The following is a 17,719-nucleotide window of genomic DNA, read 5'->3' as shown; positions in this document are numbered from 1 at the left end:
GTTTCAGATATAGTTCCCTGGGACAACTACTTGATAGACATTGCAGGTTTCTTTGTGGAGTGCTATCTTGCAGATTTGGGAGACACCATTGATGACGTACATCATTTCTTTGATGAAGATGATCCTTCTTCAATTGTTATGAGGGAACACTCTAGCCCTCTTCTTCATTCTCTACATGATCATTCTTTAAAGATTGATGTGATTGTGGATACTTATGTACAACATTTGGAGCAGGTCTCTTTAACTTTAGAGGAGACACTTCAGTCTTAGGATCTCATTCTACATTCATCTTCACTAGATCTTGGATTGTCCTTTTCAAAAATGTGGCCTAGTACACCTGATTTCGAAGGGGCAACTTTAAACATTGACATGGGGACACTTCAGCAGCTTTCAGAGACTCCACATCTTCCTTTCAGGAATGGGAAGAGATAATTCATAAACCTTTGGTTTTGTTTCTTTTTAAGGGGAGGAACATTGTTTGACGATCATGGACCATCTTCTACATCTAGTTTCAAGAATCTACCATTGGTGCACTTTCTACGTTGGGGGGGCTATACATTGTCTATCAACTTCTCTAATGCGGAAGGAGGGGGGGAGCGGTGATGGGGTAATTTTTTTCCTGTCCTGGGGTTTTGTCCTTCACATTCTTCTTTGAGAATTTTTTGTATTTTCCTCTTCTCTTGGGGGGACTTTTTTCCCACTTGGTTTTCTCCTTCCTTTTTTGTTTGAGAGGATCTTTTGTACATGGGTACCTCATCAAGCCTAGTTGTCGGGACCCATCTTTGCTTTTTTGTCTGCATTTCTCCCTAAATTGCACTTAAGGGGGGGTGTTAGTGTGAATAGGGTTCTTTAGCCATCTAGTTCTTTATTAGCTAGTTCTCCAATATAGCTCTCTTCACACTTAGTTAAGCTTACTTAGTGACTTTTTCACTTTATCCCACATTGGTTGTGTTTCTAATCTCTTCGGTGGTAAGTGCTATACATACTCACCCATCACTCTCATATGAGCATTCTCGTGAGTTGAATATAATTTATTCAGCTCATATCTGATTTTGTTTTTGCTTTCCTTCACTCATTTGCATTCTTAAGTGGCTTTTCAGTCAAATCAATCAAAATATAAGAAATAAATGAAAAAAATAAAACAATATTATATAAAATTTGAATACTTTATAGTAAATTTAAACAAATTGTAATATAACTATGTTTAAAAATTTAATATAACTGATAATTATATTAAATCTTATATATTAATAAACAAATATATTATAATTAAAATTTAATTTAAATACTTAGATATTAAATTGTTAATATATAAAATTTAATTTAAATACTTAGATATTAAATTGTTGAAAAAACAAATCGTCTAAGAAATTGAATAGAAAGATATTAAATTTTATTTAAAAAACAAAAAAAACTTAAGATAAAAACAAAAGCTAAATTTATTGTTGAAAACGGCAAGTCACTTGTGGAAGTTTTCCATGACCAATCGACTGAATGGAAATGCTGCGAATAATGGAGTCACGATAAAGCAATGCACAAATTTACGAACATGTTTGGGAGTAGGGCATGTCCAACCAGCAATGAGATTTGGAAGTAGGGTTTCTGCAACAAATTTTGAAGTTCAATTGCAAGCTTATCTGAATTGATTGCAAACACGCAAAGACTCCCTTTTTTAAAAATTTCTTTTTGATAGAAACACCTAAACCTATTCCATACAAATTTATTGGCGAACTAGAGCGATATTTTAGGTTTTCACCATATGCTTACGATGAAATTTGTCACAAAAATGTTGTGGTAGAGGAAAAGGTTGTGAAATTCATTAGAAATCCGTCAGGTATCATCTTGTACGAACCCTTGGGGAGATTGAAGGACCCTATTGGAATCCCTTGCGAACCGTATGCGGATCCGGATCCAGACCCGGTTCAAACCAGACTGGGACTCAAGGGGGTCTAAGGGAGGGACCTAGTAATGTACCATGAAAAGGATAGACTATTTTGAAAAATAGGAATCAATTGAAAACCAAACTCTATCTATAACGAACCCAAACACCACCCTATCTAGAAATCAACTAGTATAACAGCAATTTTAAGTACTAAGAATTCCATGATTGCTCTGTGATTATGCCATTTGATGGTATCAAAATACAATGCTAGTTGATTTTTTAAAAAGGAAAAAGGGAAAAAGGAATAAAAATGAAAATTTTGAGAACGTATTCAATCCTTAAGTATATAATGCTATTACATTCCATTCTACAGAAGAAATAGAAAAGCATAAAATAGAGGTATAATACCCAGATATATCATGATTCCAGAAAAGCTATGGACATTGATCATACCCAGACTAGAGTTTTGGTTAAGATACCAAATCATAATCAGGTTGTCAACTTGCTGTGTTATGGTGCTGCATCTAAAATGTTCTAAAATTTTAAAAAAGTGTAATCTTCTGACTATCAATATATGTCTTTGGGATTGAGATAAACATTAAACTTTCAAATGTGACGGGGTTAACAAATCCTTGAGAAAAACAAGAGCAATCCTTCATTACTACTATTACCTTTTCCGCTTGCAATAGCATCATGCAATTTATCTCCTTTTCCACTGCTTGTTATTGTGCAGTCCTGAAACCAGAAGATTAGTGTCAGATCAGCATCAACAAGGTCATAAAGACCTAATTCAATAATAAAGATTAAATAAGTAAATCAGAACGTGACAATAATAAAGATGATTGAAAAGCTCTTCATCCCATGCCTGTTGAGCCTTTCCTTTTCTGTTATTTGTTATTACAGAATCCTGCCAGCCAATAGATTATTCATTATTGCCAGATAGCCATAAGCAACTAAAAGGCCATAAAGATATCATTCAACAATAAAGATTAAATAAATAAATCTGAACAAAAGAATAGTAAAGATGATTGACTTTTCAATGCTTTCATCCCATACCTGTTGAAGCTGTTGTTTGATGCCCACATCCCTATTATCGGATACTTTCTCACTGCAATGTCTGGTGTCAACTGTTTTCTGCACCATTTCCATGTCCCATGTCATCTCAGACACATCCTCCTTACTAGGAAGAACTTCTGCAGCTGTTTTTTCCATATCAATGTCAGTCATTTCTGTGCAAAAGTAGCGGCTCCGTATAATATTCCCCCTTTTCACTCCTTTTCCAACTTTTTCAGCCGGTACATTACTTGTCTGTAAGCTGCCAACAATTTTACGAGAAGGTACTAATGGCTTGGATTTCCCTGAGCCTACATCTTGAAAGGTAACGTCAGATACAGAATTAGCTGTAATCTCCAATACATCATGTTCTCTCCTCCTGATATCTTCATCTTAGAACCACAAAAAATGTAGCATCAGAATTTTTAAAGTGTAACTGAGACATGGAGAATTTGGTTTCTATAAAAATGGGAAATTACCTTCAGATAGTGCCTCACATTCATATGCACTACCAATATTCCTACACATCTGTCAAATACATAAGCATCAGAAAACATCTTTCCGATCAAACACTTTTAGAATATACTATCCAAGTAATTTGAAAGGCTAGAAAACATAAAACTAAAGAGACACAGTTTGCACCATGTAAAATTTTAAGTTAATGATTAGGACTTAGAATCACCTATGCATCACATACAGGTGTACATTTCCAAACTTAAAATAAAATAGTTTTAAAAATCAAAGAAACACTAGATGAGATTTTTTAAGTTCATCATGCAAAAGACTTCCAATGTATAGTCTGCTTGAAATCAAAACAAGAGACCAACTAATCGCTATTACAGAATAGAAAGCTAAAAACCTTGCTATCATTCCCAAGATAATCAGATAAAAAGATTTTGCTAAAAGTTTGTTTGTCATCGAACAGCCCTGACATTGATCTCTTTAAAGTAGCTGTTGATCCTTGTAGCATGCTCTTAAAATCAGATGTCTCTATGTTAGGCAAACCAGTTTCTTCACCAGGTAAAGGCAGTTCTTCACTTTGTTCAAGTCCCCCAACCATGGTTCTTGGAGCTTTGAATTGTCGCTTTGCTTCTGCAGATGTTAAGCCTTTAAATAGTCAAGGATAAAAAAAATAAGCAGCAATCTATAAGAATATGAACAATTTACAAATAAAATCGTTCTTTACCCGGGTACTAAAATAAAGAACTAGCTTATAACATTTTTACGTCAAAGATTTTTACACGAAATGTATTGGCGATTTTTTCTCTAGAGAACCTGTAAAGCTCTGGAATAAAGCAACTGCCTTAAAAAATATTAACTACAAGCTTTCCTGTGGCTTACATGTTTGATTTGTGTCAATTTCACTTGACTGGCCCAAAAACAATCAATCCATAAGCTTTCACTCTTTTCAAATTCTAAACAATAAGAACTCCTATCCATGTTATGTCAAGAATTATGAAAAGAAAATGATACACATAAACCAATGCAGGAGAAGGAACGCTACTGTAATTATAAATGCAACAGAAAGAATATAATGGCACTCTCAAAATCTATAACATATAATATATGAAAATTATTTATCCTGGGAAACTCTTTCAGAAAAAAACACAGCGAAAACAGCACTCACTATTAACTTAACCACTCATGACACAAAAAGATAGTTTTGGGTTGTGCTTAGACCTAATTCTTGTTTGACTATTCAAAGGTACATCACTATAGGAAACCACTACACTGCGTTACAATGTAATGAGGATGAACCATGGACTGAAAAACTGTCCATAACATCCCAAAAAAACTCAAGTGTTGTACCGATACAAGATTTTTAAGTCATCCAATTTTATGCTGGATCTTCATTTTTCATCTAGTCCAAGTGGCATTTTCAGACTTTGTCCCACTCTTTTATGTTGTTTCCATCCTCTGTCTTCTATGATCTTGCAAGAACAATGAAATGAAGTCTCCAAATGTATCTATCAAAGTGAAGAAGGAGGTTTCAAACAACAAAGACGTATGTTGAGACCAGTGATGAAAATATCGGCAATAAATCGGTTCTCGCAATTCATCACAAGTCAAACTTGCCAACGATTTAATCAAACTTGTTCAATAAATTTGCTGATTTTTTCCCGATTTTTCGCCAAGTCCCGATTTTTTAAAAATTTTGGGCCAAAGGAGTTATTGCCGAGTAAGAGTTTTTCATCTTTGGTTGAGACTCGTCAAGGCATAAAATTTATCATCAAACAGCAGAAAGCTTATCACAAAAAATGGATGAAAGGTTTGAAAAGAAAAATTACCATATCAAAGCATGTCAATACAAGCAAAAAAAGAGGGTTTCAATTCCAAAAACCTCAAAAACATGTCTTAGATCCGACCAATTTGTTGTCCTCAATCCATCCTCAAACTACGTTTCGAATTTCGTCGCATTCTGGATTTCTTTGCTATGTCTTTCCTTCAATTTCGGGTTTTTTCTCCCTTATTGCAGGTGGAGAATTTTCCTTGAACTGCAAGTTTTAATGATTTCCATTGTTTTGGTTTTTGTAGGGAAATTTTTGGCTAATTACAAGTGCACTTTATTGAAAAATAAAAACTTGTAAATTGCTTTTTAATTCCCCCTTGATGCTTTTTGGCTTTTTAAGTTAAAATAGGAATTTTTTGGTTAAGTTACAAGTAAACTTGTAATTCCTTTCTAAAAAACCCTACTTTAATGGTTTTTGCTTGTAATAGGGATTTTAAACCCCTATTACATGTGCAAGTAAATTATAACTTGTTGTAGGGATTTTATTTTCCCTTTACAAGTGATTTTAAACTTGCACATCTTTCTCCAAAACCCAATTTTGCCTAGGAATGAGAAAAGTGACATTTAAAACTTGCTATTTTGCCCAAAAAACCTGATTTTCTCTATAAAGTACATTTTTTAGGATTTTAAACATGTAATTGCATTTTAAAAACCTGATTTTTGCCTGAAAAAGTGCAATTTTAAACTTGTTATTGCATCCCAAAAACCCGATTTTCTCCAATTCATGCTATTTCGAACTTGTCATTCTCTCCAAAAAACCCGATCAGCAAGGAAAAACGTTTTTTGAGGATTTTAAGCAAGTTTTTATGGAGAAATTTTTGGAGGTAGAAGGCGTTTAGGATTCCTTCCTATTCTCATGCATTTGTAGACATCTTTCACGCCATTTGGAGGTTAAGATTGCTGGTTTCTTGGTTTGTAACAGCAAACACGTTTTTGGTAAAAACCATGTTTTTCTCCTTGAAAGATGCCACGAATCAGCAATCTGCTAAATCGTTTTGGCTTGGTATGCTAAGGCTTTGAGGTTAGAAAGAGTTTTGGCCACTTTTCATGCCATTTCCCTTGCATTTGACACCACGTTCTTATGCAAATAGCGTTTTTATAAAACGTGGCTAGGGTTTGGCATTGTGGATTGTCTCTATTTAATGGATTGTCTTCTTCATTCCAAGATTGTTGCATCTTTTGGAGAGGCATTTTCAGTTTGAAACAAGGTATGATTTCTTTTCTTTTCTTGTTTCATTTTCTTATTTTATTGTTTTCTTAGTTTTCCTTTCTAGTTGTAAATTTGTAAATATGTTGTTCTTGCCCCAAAAATCGGTTTTGTGAGAGAGATTTTCCCCCTTCGTATGCAATTTTTAATTGCATTGATCTTCCCCTTTTTCCCTCTTTACTTGTATTCGGGATTTTAAATCCCGATTACAAGTTCGCTGGAAATCTTTGTTCTTCCCTTATGGTTAAAGAATTTAACCATTTTTGGTTAAAATTCCAAGTTGAAAAGATGTGAAATACCCTTCCTTTCAAAATCGGGTTTTAAGAACCGGATTACATGTTGAAAAGTTCTTCCCATTTTCATGAAAATGGCATTCCCAGATTTTCCCATTTTTATCCATTCATGTCACCCATATCCGTACTTTCCATTTTTGTCATTTTCCGCAAGTCTAATTCTCATTTTCCATCCATTTCTCCATTTGCAAATTTACAAGTGTACTTGCATTCGGGTTTTAAAAATCCATTTGCATGTATGCCCTTTTCAACTTGTATACTTGCAAAATTTTCCCCAAGATCCAAAATTGGTCAAAGTCAAGATTCCCCCATTTCCATTTATTTCCCCTCCTCTCACAAAGTCGTGAAGTTCAAGAGTCGAAGTTTTTCCCATTAGAAGGGAAAATGTTAGTTGCAGCTGAATATAATGTTGCCTTAACACTTTTAAGTCTTCATCACAGTATTCCAAGTTGTCCATCAATGTCAGATTTGTCGTCATCACCAATTCCAAAAAAGATGAAGTACAAATATGACAAGTACCAAAACGAAGTTGCGCCTTCCCAAGTTTCCTCCCCTTTGGATCGCATAAGAGATACAGAAATAGGGCATGTGGATATGTCAGAATTTGTCAAGAGGGTTGAGGATCCACAAGATAGCAATATGCAGCAATTGTTGGACAGCCATATCCATCACGCATCTTCTTTCCCGGTGGCTGCCCTAGAACCTGAATTTGTTCTCGCTTGCACCCATCACTTTGACAAGGAGACAAGAATCATTAAAAATGATGATGGCGAAGCAATAATCCCCCTTGATGCAAACACAATTGAGAAGGTCTTCAGAATACCTCCCGCACTTGTTTACATGGAAATCTCCAAAGAGAGTGCAGCTGAGTATTATGTGAAAAGGGAAAAAGACTGTAAACGACATATCAACAGGCGGATCCATGAGCCACGAGCCGCCTTCTCAAGGTGGGCTAAGTTGTACCACTGTGACTTCAAATGGGAAATAGGAGACATCGTAACCCTCCTCAGCGGGATAATGGACCTTGAACATTCTAATGTTTTTGAGCCCTGGATGTACCAGTTCATCATGTTCATAAGGCAGTCCCATCATATATCATGGGGAGAAGTCATCAGCGATCCCTTGTGTGAACAACTTTTAGCATTCTCTTCCACCATGACTTTCTACATGAACTCATATTTGGTGTACTTGGCAGCATCGCTTAGACATTTTCCAGGTCTTTCTACCAAGGGTGATCGCTTGCTTATACCGATATGGGAATATTATGATCAGTTGCCTTTGAGACCCAGCAGATTGCATTTCAGAAGAGTCCAAGATGCATTCTTCGGTTACTTCATGTGTCAGTTTGACAGAACTCTGGAGAACAAAAGGGTATCAGATGAGGCATGGGAAAGGGTGAGTGAGTATGGATGCTTGTTTCTACAGTTCCCGACCTTCACCTATATGAGAATCGAATGCTATAGTGGGCAGCCATACATGCTTCCTAGATACCCAACTGATAAGATCATTCTTATGGAGTTCGGAAGACAAATCATGGCTGTCCACACTCATCAGTCTGCCAGACATAAGGTTGGAATGGGGATCTCTACAACAAACCCATTAAAAATTGGTCGGTATTCTCTTGTCACATCCGTTAAAGCCAAGGCCATGGAGACTAAAATGCAAGAAATTAAGCTCAAAAGGTTTAAGTCCAAAGCTGATTTTGATTACCGGGGTATGAAGGAGAAGATCAAAAAATCCTTCGTGCACCTGCATCGCATTGAGGATATCTGGGTAGATCTCCATACAAAGGTCGAGGTTCTGAAGATGGATTACTGCAGGCTCACTGTTGAGCAAGTTGTTGATTTGAACTTGGTGGAAATTCCACAAGGGATGATTGACGATGGGCACGTACTTGATCCTAAATATATTTCACGAAGGGTTGAGGAAGCTCCACTTCCTTTGATCCAATGGTCGCACAAAGAGTGCATATCCATTCTTGAGAGATTTCAACCTATCTTGGCTAACACCAACACTTGGCTGAAAAGTAATGTTGTTAGACTCATAAAAAATCAAGATTGGAAAAGAAGATGATTCTACGGGGCCTCTTGGATGGAAGCCTGAGATTCAGGTTGACAACAAGGAAGGTGCATCATCTTCGGGCACAAGGATCAAATTGTGAGTTAGTCGGGCAGTAGCGCTTCCTCCTGAGGAGGCGACAGTTCATGGGAAGGAAAAGTCACGGTTTCATGTTCAGGTGATCGATCTGGACAATCCAGAAGAAGGGCAGCAATCTGATGATGCTCTCAAGTCTCCAGCATCAGACTCGCCTCATGAGATCATTCCCCCAGTTTCCATTGAGACCCCCCTTTCTCCTCCTGACTTGCTTGTGGATAAATCTCCTCAGAATGCCATTCCTATTTCGGCATACGAGCCACCTCTTGATCATCAACAAGAGAATGTGCAGGAAGTTCCTGAAGATACTCCTGCTCATATCCAGCTGTCAAAAATTGATACCTCCACTTCTGGTTTTCAAGAATTCATGAGGCAATCTTCATACCCATTGGTTACTGAACAAACCGTGGTCGCCATCCAAACAAATATTCCTCCCAGGATGACCACGGTTATTCAAACAGAAACTGCTTCTCCTTTCCCTACAGCTGCTACTGAAGGGGAGTTGATGGCTTTACCTCCATGGCTTAGTTCTTTTACTCCAAAGAGGAAGAAGCAAGAAATCTCACCTAATGCCTTTAATTATCAGCAGCTAAAACAGTCTAGATCCAAGGTTGCTAAAAAGGCCAAGACTATCTCCAAAGTAACTGTTGACAGTAACAAGATGAAGGTAGCTGAAATTGTTGAACCCATTGCAAATAAGCCACTTGAAGAAATGTCAACTACTGATTAAAAAGTTACAAGGATAGAATTGGGTAAGCAAACACATGAGGTGATTAAACATGATGCTCAGTTTTCTTAGCTTTATTGGTACAGCGGTGTGATGAACTTCTAGCAAAGAAAGACAAGCTAGAAGAGGAAAACCGACAACTTATGGCAGTTGTTCATAAAATCACAAAACCTGCTGCTGAAGGGAGTAACTCCATAGGTTCTTCCGGTTCCCAAGAATCAATTCGTGGAGTGGAAAGGGCTGCTCAAAAGGTACAAGCATTGGATTCCTGGGTTGATCAGCTTCATGATCTATGTGCACAAGTGATGAAAGACATTTTTCAGATGATGTCTAAGTTGGAAACCGTTGAAGAGAAACTGGATCAGACTTCCGATACTTTCAAAAAGAATCTGGAAAGTGTTGAAGATAGTTTGACAATCTGGCATACCATGTCCCAACAACAGTTGAGTGTTCTCCAGGAGCATGCCATCATCTCTTCCAAGGTCATGTACTTGGAATTTGAAGAGCTTCTAGAAAATAAGGCCCTTGTTCTTAAATCCCTCATTGAGGAGATTGGTGATACAATGAGATTACCAGGTGAAGTTTTCCGAGATATTGTCTCTCATTGTGAAAAGGCCTCTTGCAACATATTAAATCAGGATGGAGAGCTGATTCCAGAAGACGAAGTTCTTGTTGATTTACAAATGAGGATTCATAATGAATGGAGGAGCGAACAATTCTTGGCCGCTTCAATTCAAATGTTGATGAAACACCAAATCTTTTTGCATGAAATCCAATCCATCCTGGATAAAAACAGCTATGCGCTCCTCCGATGTCACGATACTATCGTGAAGACCATGGTTGTTGCCAAGAACACCCATGAACCAGATCCCGAAGAACTACAAATGATCGTCCAAAAGTTTGAAGGATTTGTGTCTTCACGTGCTACAGCTTAAGTGTTTTTCAACACTTAGTTGTATTTTTCCACATTTGTGATCTTTAGTTGTAGTTTTTCTTTTGACAAGTTACATGTAAAAGTCTTTTTGTAAAATGCAAGTTAACTCATTACTTGCACTTTTGAAAATTACATGTAAAGCAACTACAAGTTGTGTTCAATTAGGACTTTAGTTGGAATAAGTCTTAGTTAGTTATTGAATAAGTCTTGGTGGTTGAGAGAATCTCTCAAGTAGTTAGGATCCTCCCACCTTTTTCTCAACGCTCCTCTTCTATAAATACTTGAGGGGTCTATTGTAATTTTTATCTTTTGGAAAGCAAGCAAAAACTCTACCAAATTTACAGCAAAGAAGTCTTTGAGCTTTCATGTGTAAATTCAAGAATTGAAAGGAATGGAAGGAAATTGCTCAAGCTTTGAGTCTTTGTGCTACATACTTGAGTTTGTGTTCTATATTATCTTTCTTGCAAGCGTTTCTTAAAGAGCTTAATCACATCTGATTTGCAGTCTTTGTGCTGCAAGTAGTTGAGGTTAATATAGATTAAAATAAATATTTTGTTGAGAGAAGTTGTAAGTCTTTGTGCTTTCACTTGTTCTTAGGAGAATTTAGGAGTAGATTTTGTGAGAAATAGTTGTGAGTCTTTGAGCTTATACCACTTCCCATTCTTTTAAGTAGAAAAAAATAAGATATTCCAGTCTTTGAGCTGTTATAATTTGTTCTTTATAGCATTAGTATAGAAAAGGGTAGATAGGACTTCACATAATCAAGTCTTTGAGCTTGATATTGTTGTCCCGTCTCGAAGGAAGTGACGGAAGTCTTTGCGTTTTCAAGAAACTTCATTTCCTTTCTCTCATTTCATTTTGAAAGTGGTTACTGCTATTTATATCAAATCGCTATCTTTTTCTGTGAAGAGAAAAGGATATTGTCTTTCTTGAAAGAAGAAGAAAGATTGATGTCCCATCCTATTTTATTTTCAAAGTTGTAGTTAAATAGGGGGAGCCTTCCCTTAATTACGAGAGTTTTACTCACACGCTGTGGTTGAAACCACAATTTTGTATATTTCCCCAAGTGAACAAAATTTTCAACCAACACAATTAATGATGGAAAAAGACCATAGATATAAAACAGCCATGTAGGCGTATCACTCTCAAATCTATTCTAAAGATTGCAAACAAGTGTCATGAAACAAGACTGAGAATAGATAGATTTTTCAAAAATGCAACATTATTCTTAGTTGGACGCCATATGAAGGAAGACAATATGGGAGGATGATAAAAATCCTATAAAAACCATTGAGCACATGCTAAGGGCATCAGTGTAATGTTCCCTTTTTGAAATGGGATTTAATAATAAATAATAATAAAATAAAATATCATTAAAATTTAATTAAGTTTAATGCATGGTCGAAAGGCATGAAATGAAAAGTTGCGACTCTCTCAAACATGAGATATAAAAGGGAGATCTTTTCATTTAAGAAGGACATCCATCCATTAGTTAATAATCAATCAAAGAAGGAAGCAATCAATAAATTTGGAAATAAATAAATATTTTCAAAAGACAACAATTAAAGATGAATAGTTGTGACTCTTACAAAGGGTAGAAATCATGAACGGTTGTGACTCCCTCAAGAATAAGATATAAAAGGGAGATCATTTCCTTGGGAGATGATCATCAAGTAAGGAATAAATAAATCATAAATTGGGAATGAAGAAATAGATTTGGAAAATAATTTATTATTCTCAAAAAGCATCAATGAAGAGTGGTGACTCAATTCTTGTGAAAGGTGATGACTCTTTCACCAATGAAATATAAAGGAGGGATCATTCCAACTTCCAAGGATTCAATCATCACTCACCAATACATCAAATCGGCAATCATTAAATCATCACTCATAAAGAGAAATCAAGACACATCAAGATATCAATTTTGAATTCTAGTTAGTACTTGCAAACCGGACATGGTCTAGGCCCACAAGGTGGGCTAAGGTATGGAAGGACAAGGTGTTTCCCTACCCTTTGGCAAGCTAGGGATGGGGTCCTTGATTTTGTCAATATTGAGTTAGGGACAGGGTCTTTTAATTCATCAGATTTGCAAGGTATTTACAAAGAGGCTTCATCGATTGAGTATTGTGCTATAATTTATTGATTGAGTATTATTGATCTTTGACAAGACAGTTTGAAGGAAAATTATTGCAGAAAATCAAGATAAGTTCTATATTCTGACTTATAGAATTATAAGTTGAATATTATAATAAAATTTCTTCATTTTTTGATAAAATTATATTTATAAATATATTGCGATTCTCATCTAAGTTAGAATTGTTGTTTTAGGGAAAAAAATTAGGAATACCCCAAAAGGGACATTACAATCATAATGGTTGAAAATGTACAATTGCTCCATGAAAGGGTTAGCCTGAAAATGTCAAAACTTTGCTGAGACAAAAAAGGAAAATTATTAAAGTTAGAACCACATCCAAAATACACAATTGTGTGCCAGCTTTTGGGACCAACTGAGAAGACCAAAAATATAAGTTAACAAGGGTGTCCACAAGTGAATGCAAGGGCAGAAATAATGTCATGTCCCCTCTTTAGTATGACATGACACTTTACGTGGATTTGCCTATTCCAGACTCTCGTAGGCAGATGGTTGTGGTGAGAGAGTCATTTTGGCGTTTATTTGGTGAATGGATGGCTCATTATGCTCTTGGAGACATTATATTTTATTATTTGGGGCCAAGATGTTATATTTTTAAATTGAGGTGCACTTTTTATTTTATGAAGTAACTTTTTATCTAAAAAGTGCAATGAGGCTTCTAGAAGATTCTATTATGGATACTTCTAGAAAGTCATGGATACTTCTAGAAAGACTAAGAGGCTTCTAGAAGATTCTATTATGGATACTTCTAGAAAGTTATTGATACTTCTAGAAAGACTAAGAGGCTTCTAGAAGATTCTATTATGTGTATAAATAGACCCCATGGGTCTCTCATTTGGCATCGAAGTTTATTTTTCTCTAGTGCATCTACTTGAGCATTTGTGGAGCTTGAAGGTCTACAAGTATTCAGCTGAATCATTGGGAACGATACCTCCCAAGTGATTGCATAACTGAGGGGGTGAAAGATCCTCTGAAGGGTTGCTCTTCGGAATTGGTACTCAGCCAATTCAGGTGTGCTTAATTGGAATACTATCTTGTCAGGGTTCGATTTAGAGATCAGTTGCAAACTTACATCTTTGTTCATGTATCAATGAATGTCATTGTCTATCTTAGAAAGTCTGAAATAGTGATCAGAAATTAATTGCAACAGTTGTATACTTCAAACTCCCATATTTCTGAAGCATGTATGACATCTATTTGACATAATGTCAATTCTAGTATTGATGAAAAATTGAGTTGTTCCCTTGGTAGTTAAATTGATATATGTTTCCTATATACTTTGCAAATCAGTAAAGTGCTTAGTTGTAGATTGTATGTAACTTGTTGGACAGTATTCCTTGAATCAAAATCATCAATTCTTCCATACATAAGCAAGGGATACTACAGTGGTATCAGAGCGGTTTCCTGCCAGCCTGATAGGGTTTATGCGGTCACCGTACAATCAAGTTTACAACAGAGGTAGCAGGGCTCTATTTACACCAGGTAAGGACATGGGTGATAGGCAATCACAAAGCCCACCTAGAAACAGGAGGGATGATGAGATTATGCAACGTTTGGAACAAATGGCCACAACCCAGGATAGAACCCTACAGAACATTGAAGCTTTGATGCGCCATTTGGTTAGGGGGAATAGGAGAAATGACCATAATGATGACCGTGATGACAGGAGCATAGCAGGATCACAACACGAACAGGGAACACGGTCTACCAAAGCAAATAGACCCACACGTCCTACATTCCGTCCGGAAACACCACCACCCACACCTAATGATTTGGAAAGAGATATTAGAGATGAGCTCAGACTGGCAAGGCAAGAGTGGGAAGATTTACCAGGATATGTACAGAATGGGTGGACTTTTGACAGGTATCTGAATTATAGGGCTAACAGACAGAAACAGGTGGAAAAACAGAGTGAATCGCAACAGGTCACTAACAAGTTGACATTACCCACATTTGATGGAAGTGGGAAAATGACTGCTCGGGCATGGATTCATAAAGTGGATACCTTTTTATCTTTGAAGACTATGACAGAATTCGAAGCACTCAAGTATGCCACTTTACACCTGGACGGGGCAGCTCATGATTGGTGGATGCACGGCATGATCACGTTGCAGCACAATCAGGTAACCACTTACCAGGAGTTCGTGGATAAGCTGATAGAAAGGTTTGATAAGAAGGATCCTGAGGTATATTTCCGGGAATTAGCACAGCTCAGACAGACAGGAGGTTTAGAGCAGTTTATTAATGACTTCCAAAAGCTTGCAGTAATGGTACCTGATATTTCAGAGCGGAGGCTAGTCATTTTATTTACAGAAGGGTTGACTGAACCACTCAAGGGGTGGGTTAAGGCCTTTGATCCTCTCACATTACAGGAAGCCATGAAGAAAGCTCGTAGCATGGAACTTGCAGCGCCAGCAAATAGGTTTGGTTCGAAGGGCTCTTCATCATTCAGAGATAATAGAGGGGGATTCAACAAAGGTAAGGAAAAGGTTGATGACACAAAGGGCAAGTCAGCTGCACCTCTGGATAGGGAGACACTTAATGACTTGCGTAAGAAGAAGTTATGCTTCTTTTGCAAGGGTCCCTATGAGTTTGGACATGACTGTCCTATGAGGCCTAAGGGAAAGGCCAACAGGGTGATGTGGGCTTATTACGAGGGCTCAAACTCAGATAGCTCAGAATACCATGATCCTGATGATGCAGAGCAGGAACAGGAGGTAGATAATGCTGAACAGAAGGAGGAACCAGAGGCACGTCTATCTAGTATTCAGAGAGAGGGATCTTTCAGACTTAGAGGTGTCTTGGCTGGACAGAAGGTTATTACACTATTAGATACAGGTGCCATGCATAATTTTATTGATGCACGCTTTGTGGAGAGACGTGGACTCATCACTGAGGAGTTTGAGGGATTGAGAGTTAAGGTGGCTGATGGATATACACTTCGATGTGACAGGATGGTGTGTGATCTACCCCTACGCCTGAACAACTATGAGTTCAAGGCGGATTACCATGTGGTCAACATGGGTGACATGGACATAGTACTTGGGATGCAGTGGCTACATTCTTTGGAGGAGGTTACCCTGAGACTGAAGGATATGGAGATACGATTCGAGGTGGATGGCAGGACTCACGTGCTGAAGGCTATCCGTAATGGTGATATCAGGACTATCTCATTTAGGCGGATGGAGAGATTAGCCAGGCATGATGATATAGAGTGGGCGGCAATATGCACCTTGATGCCTCCCCAGGAGGGGCAACATAAGACTGAATATCATCCGGATATTCAGAAATTGAGAATCAAGTATGAGAAGGTATTCAACGAGATTCCACCAGGCAGGCCACCAGACAGAGGCATTGAGCACATTATCGAGGTGGAGGAAGGCGCTAAGCCTATCATGATCACACCATACCGGCACCCAAAGCGACTCAAGGATGAGATTGAGAGGACCATCAAGGAGTTGCTAGCAATGGGACACATCCGACCCAGTAAGTCACCTTTTGCATCTTCTGTTGTTTTGGTTAAAAAAAAGGATGGTACTCTTCGGATGTGTATTGATTACAGGGTGTTAAACAAGAGAACCATTAAGAACAGATATCCTATCCCACGCATTGATGAGTTGATAGATGAATTGCATGGGGCTTGTTATTTCTCAAAGATTGATTTGAGATCAGGATATCATCAAATCAGAGTGAGAGAGCAGGACATTGAGAAAATTGCTTTCAGATGTCACTGTGGGCATTTTGAGTTTGTAGTCATGCCTTTTGGTTTGACTAATGCACCTGCCACTTTCCAGACCACGATGAACAAGGTTTTTCACCATCAACTAAGGAAATTTGTACTGGTGTTCTTTGATGACATTTTGGTATACAGCAGATCATGGCAGGAACATCTTGAGCATCTGGAGATAGTATTGAGCATATTGCAGAAGGAGTCCTTGTATGCTAAGGAGTCCAAGTGCGATTTAGGCATGACTGAGCTTCTATACTTAGGACACATCATTAGTGCGGATGGAGTGCGGATGGATGGATCCTGAAAAGATCCGCGCTATTGTTGATTGGCCTCCACCAGAGAACCTTACACAGTTGAGGGGGTTCCTTGGTCTATGTGGTTTTTATCGCAGATTCGTCAATGGCTACTCACGGCACGCAGCACCCATGACGGCCTTGTTGAAGAAAGGGGCATTTGTGTGGACTCCGGAAGCACAGGATTGTTTCTTGAGATTCAAGGAGATAATGACTACATGCCCAGTTCTAGCACTGCCTGATTTTACGAAGCCATTTGAGCTTCAATGTGATGCATCGAGAGAGGGAGTTGGTGCTGTACTCATGCAGGACAAGCACCCTATTGCTTATGAGAGCAGGAAACTTAGGGGGCCTGAGCGATCATTTAGCATTTATGATAAGGAGATGTTGGCAATCATGCATGCCTTGGCCAAATTCAGACAGTATCTTGTGGGCAGCAAATTTTGTATTAAAACTGATCATAACAGTTTGAGGCACTTTTTGGGACAGCGGGACCTGAATGATCGTCAGCAGAAGTGGGTGAGTAAGTTACAGGCCTATGATTTTGATATCACATATGTTAAGGGGACACAGAATGTTGTTGCAGATGCTTTATCTCGTAGGCCACACCTCACTTCTATGATTCAGATATCAGAAGATTGGTGACACTTGATTGTAGCAGAATATGCCAAAGACACATGGGCCTCTGATATAGTGGAGGGGACAGCGATTGACACCAGGTACACTCTTGTAGATGATTTGATCATTTACAAGAACAGAATTTACTTAGTCCCAGAATCGAAAGTGAAGCGGTTGATTTTGAGAGCACTCCATGATTCACCTACAGCAGGCCATCCCGGGTATTTCAAGACTTACAGGTTAGTTCGGGAGCGGTTCACTTGGAAGGGGCTTGAGGCTAATGTTTTGCAGTATGTGCGTGAGTGTCTTGTTTGCCAGCAGAACAAACAAGAGCACACTTATCCAGCAGGGCTCCTACAGCCACTTCCTATTCCTGACAAGAAGTG

At 37.9% G+C, this 17,719-nt stretch overlaps 1 protein-coding gene across 5 annotated transcripts in view; it reads right to left on the bottom strand.

Moving 5' to 3' along the window:
• LOC131033225 (exonuclease 1) overlaps positions 1-17,719 on the bottom strand; it is a 200,388-nt gene that overhangs the window by 34,707 nt on the left and 147,962 nt on the right. For 2 of the 5 annotated variants that reach the window (XM_059209863.1, XM_057964390.2), the window contains exons 9-13: positions 3,795-4,042; positions 3,415-3,463; positions 2,939-3,327; positions 2,748-2,789; positions 2,554-2,617 (exon numbers count right to left, since the gene is read on the bottom strand). In XM_059209863.1, coding sequence (XP_059065846.1) covers positions 2,554-2,617; positions 2,748-2,789; positions 2,939-3,327; positions 3,415-3,463; positions 3,795-4,042 — 792 coding nt within the window. The remainder of the gene's footprint in view (positions 1-2,553; positions 2,618-2,747; positions 2,790-2,938; positions 3,328-3,414; positions 3,464-3,794; positions 4,043-17,719) is intronic. The other 3 variants (XM_059209864.1, XM_059209865.1, XM_059209866.1) reach the window with 3 other exon arrangements.

The sequence above is a fragment of the Cryptomeria japonica genome, chromosome 8 (genome assembly GCF_030272615.1).
Source record: "Cryptomeria japonica chromosome 8, Sugi_1.0, whole genome shotgun sequence".
NCBI classification, from domain to species: domain Eukaryota; kingdom Viridiplantae; phylum Streptophyta; class Pinopsida; order Cupressales; family Cupressaceae; genus Cryptomeria; species Cryptomeria japonica.
This window is presented reverse-complemented; position numbering and strand designations above follow the sequence as displayed.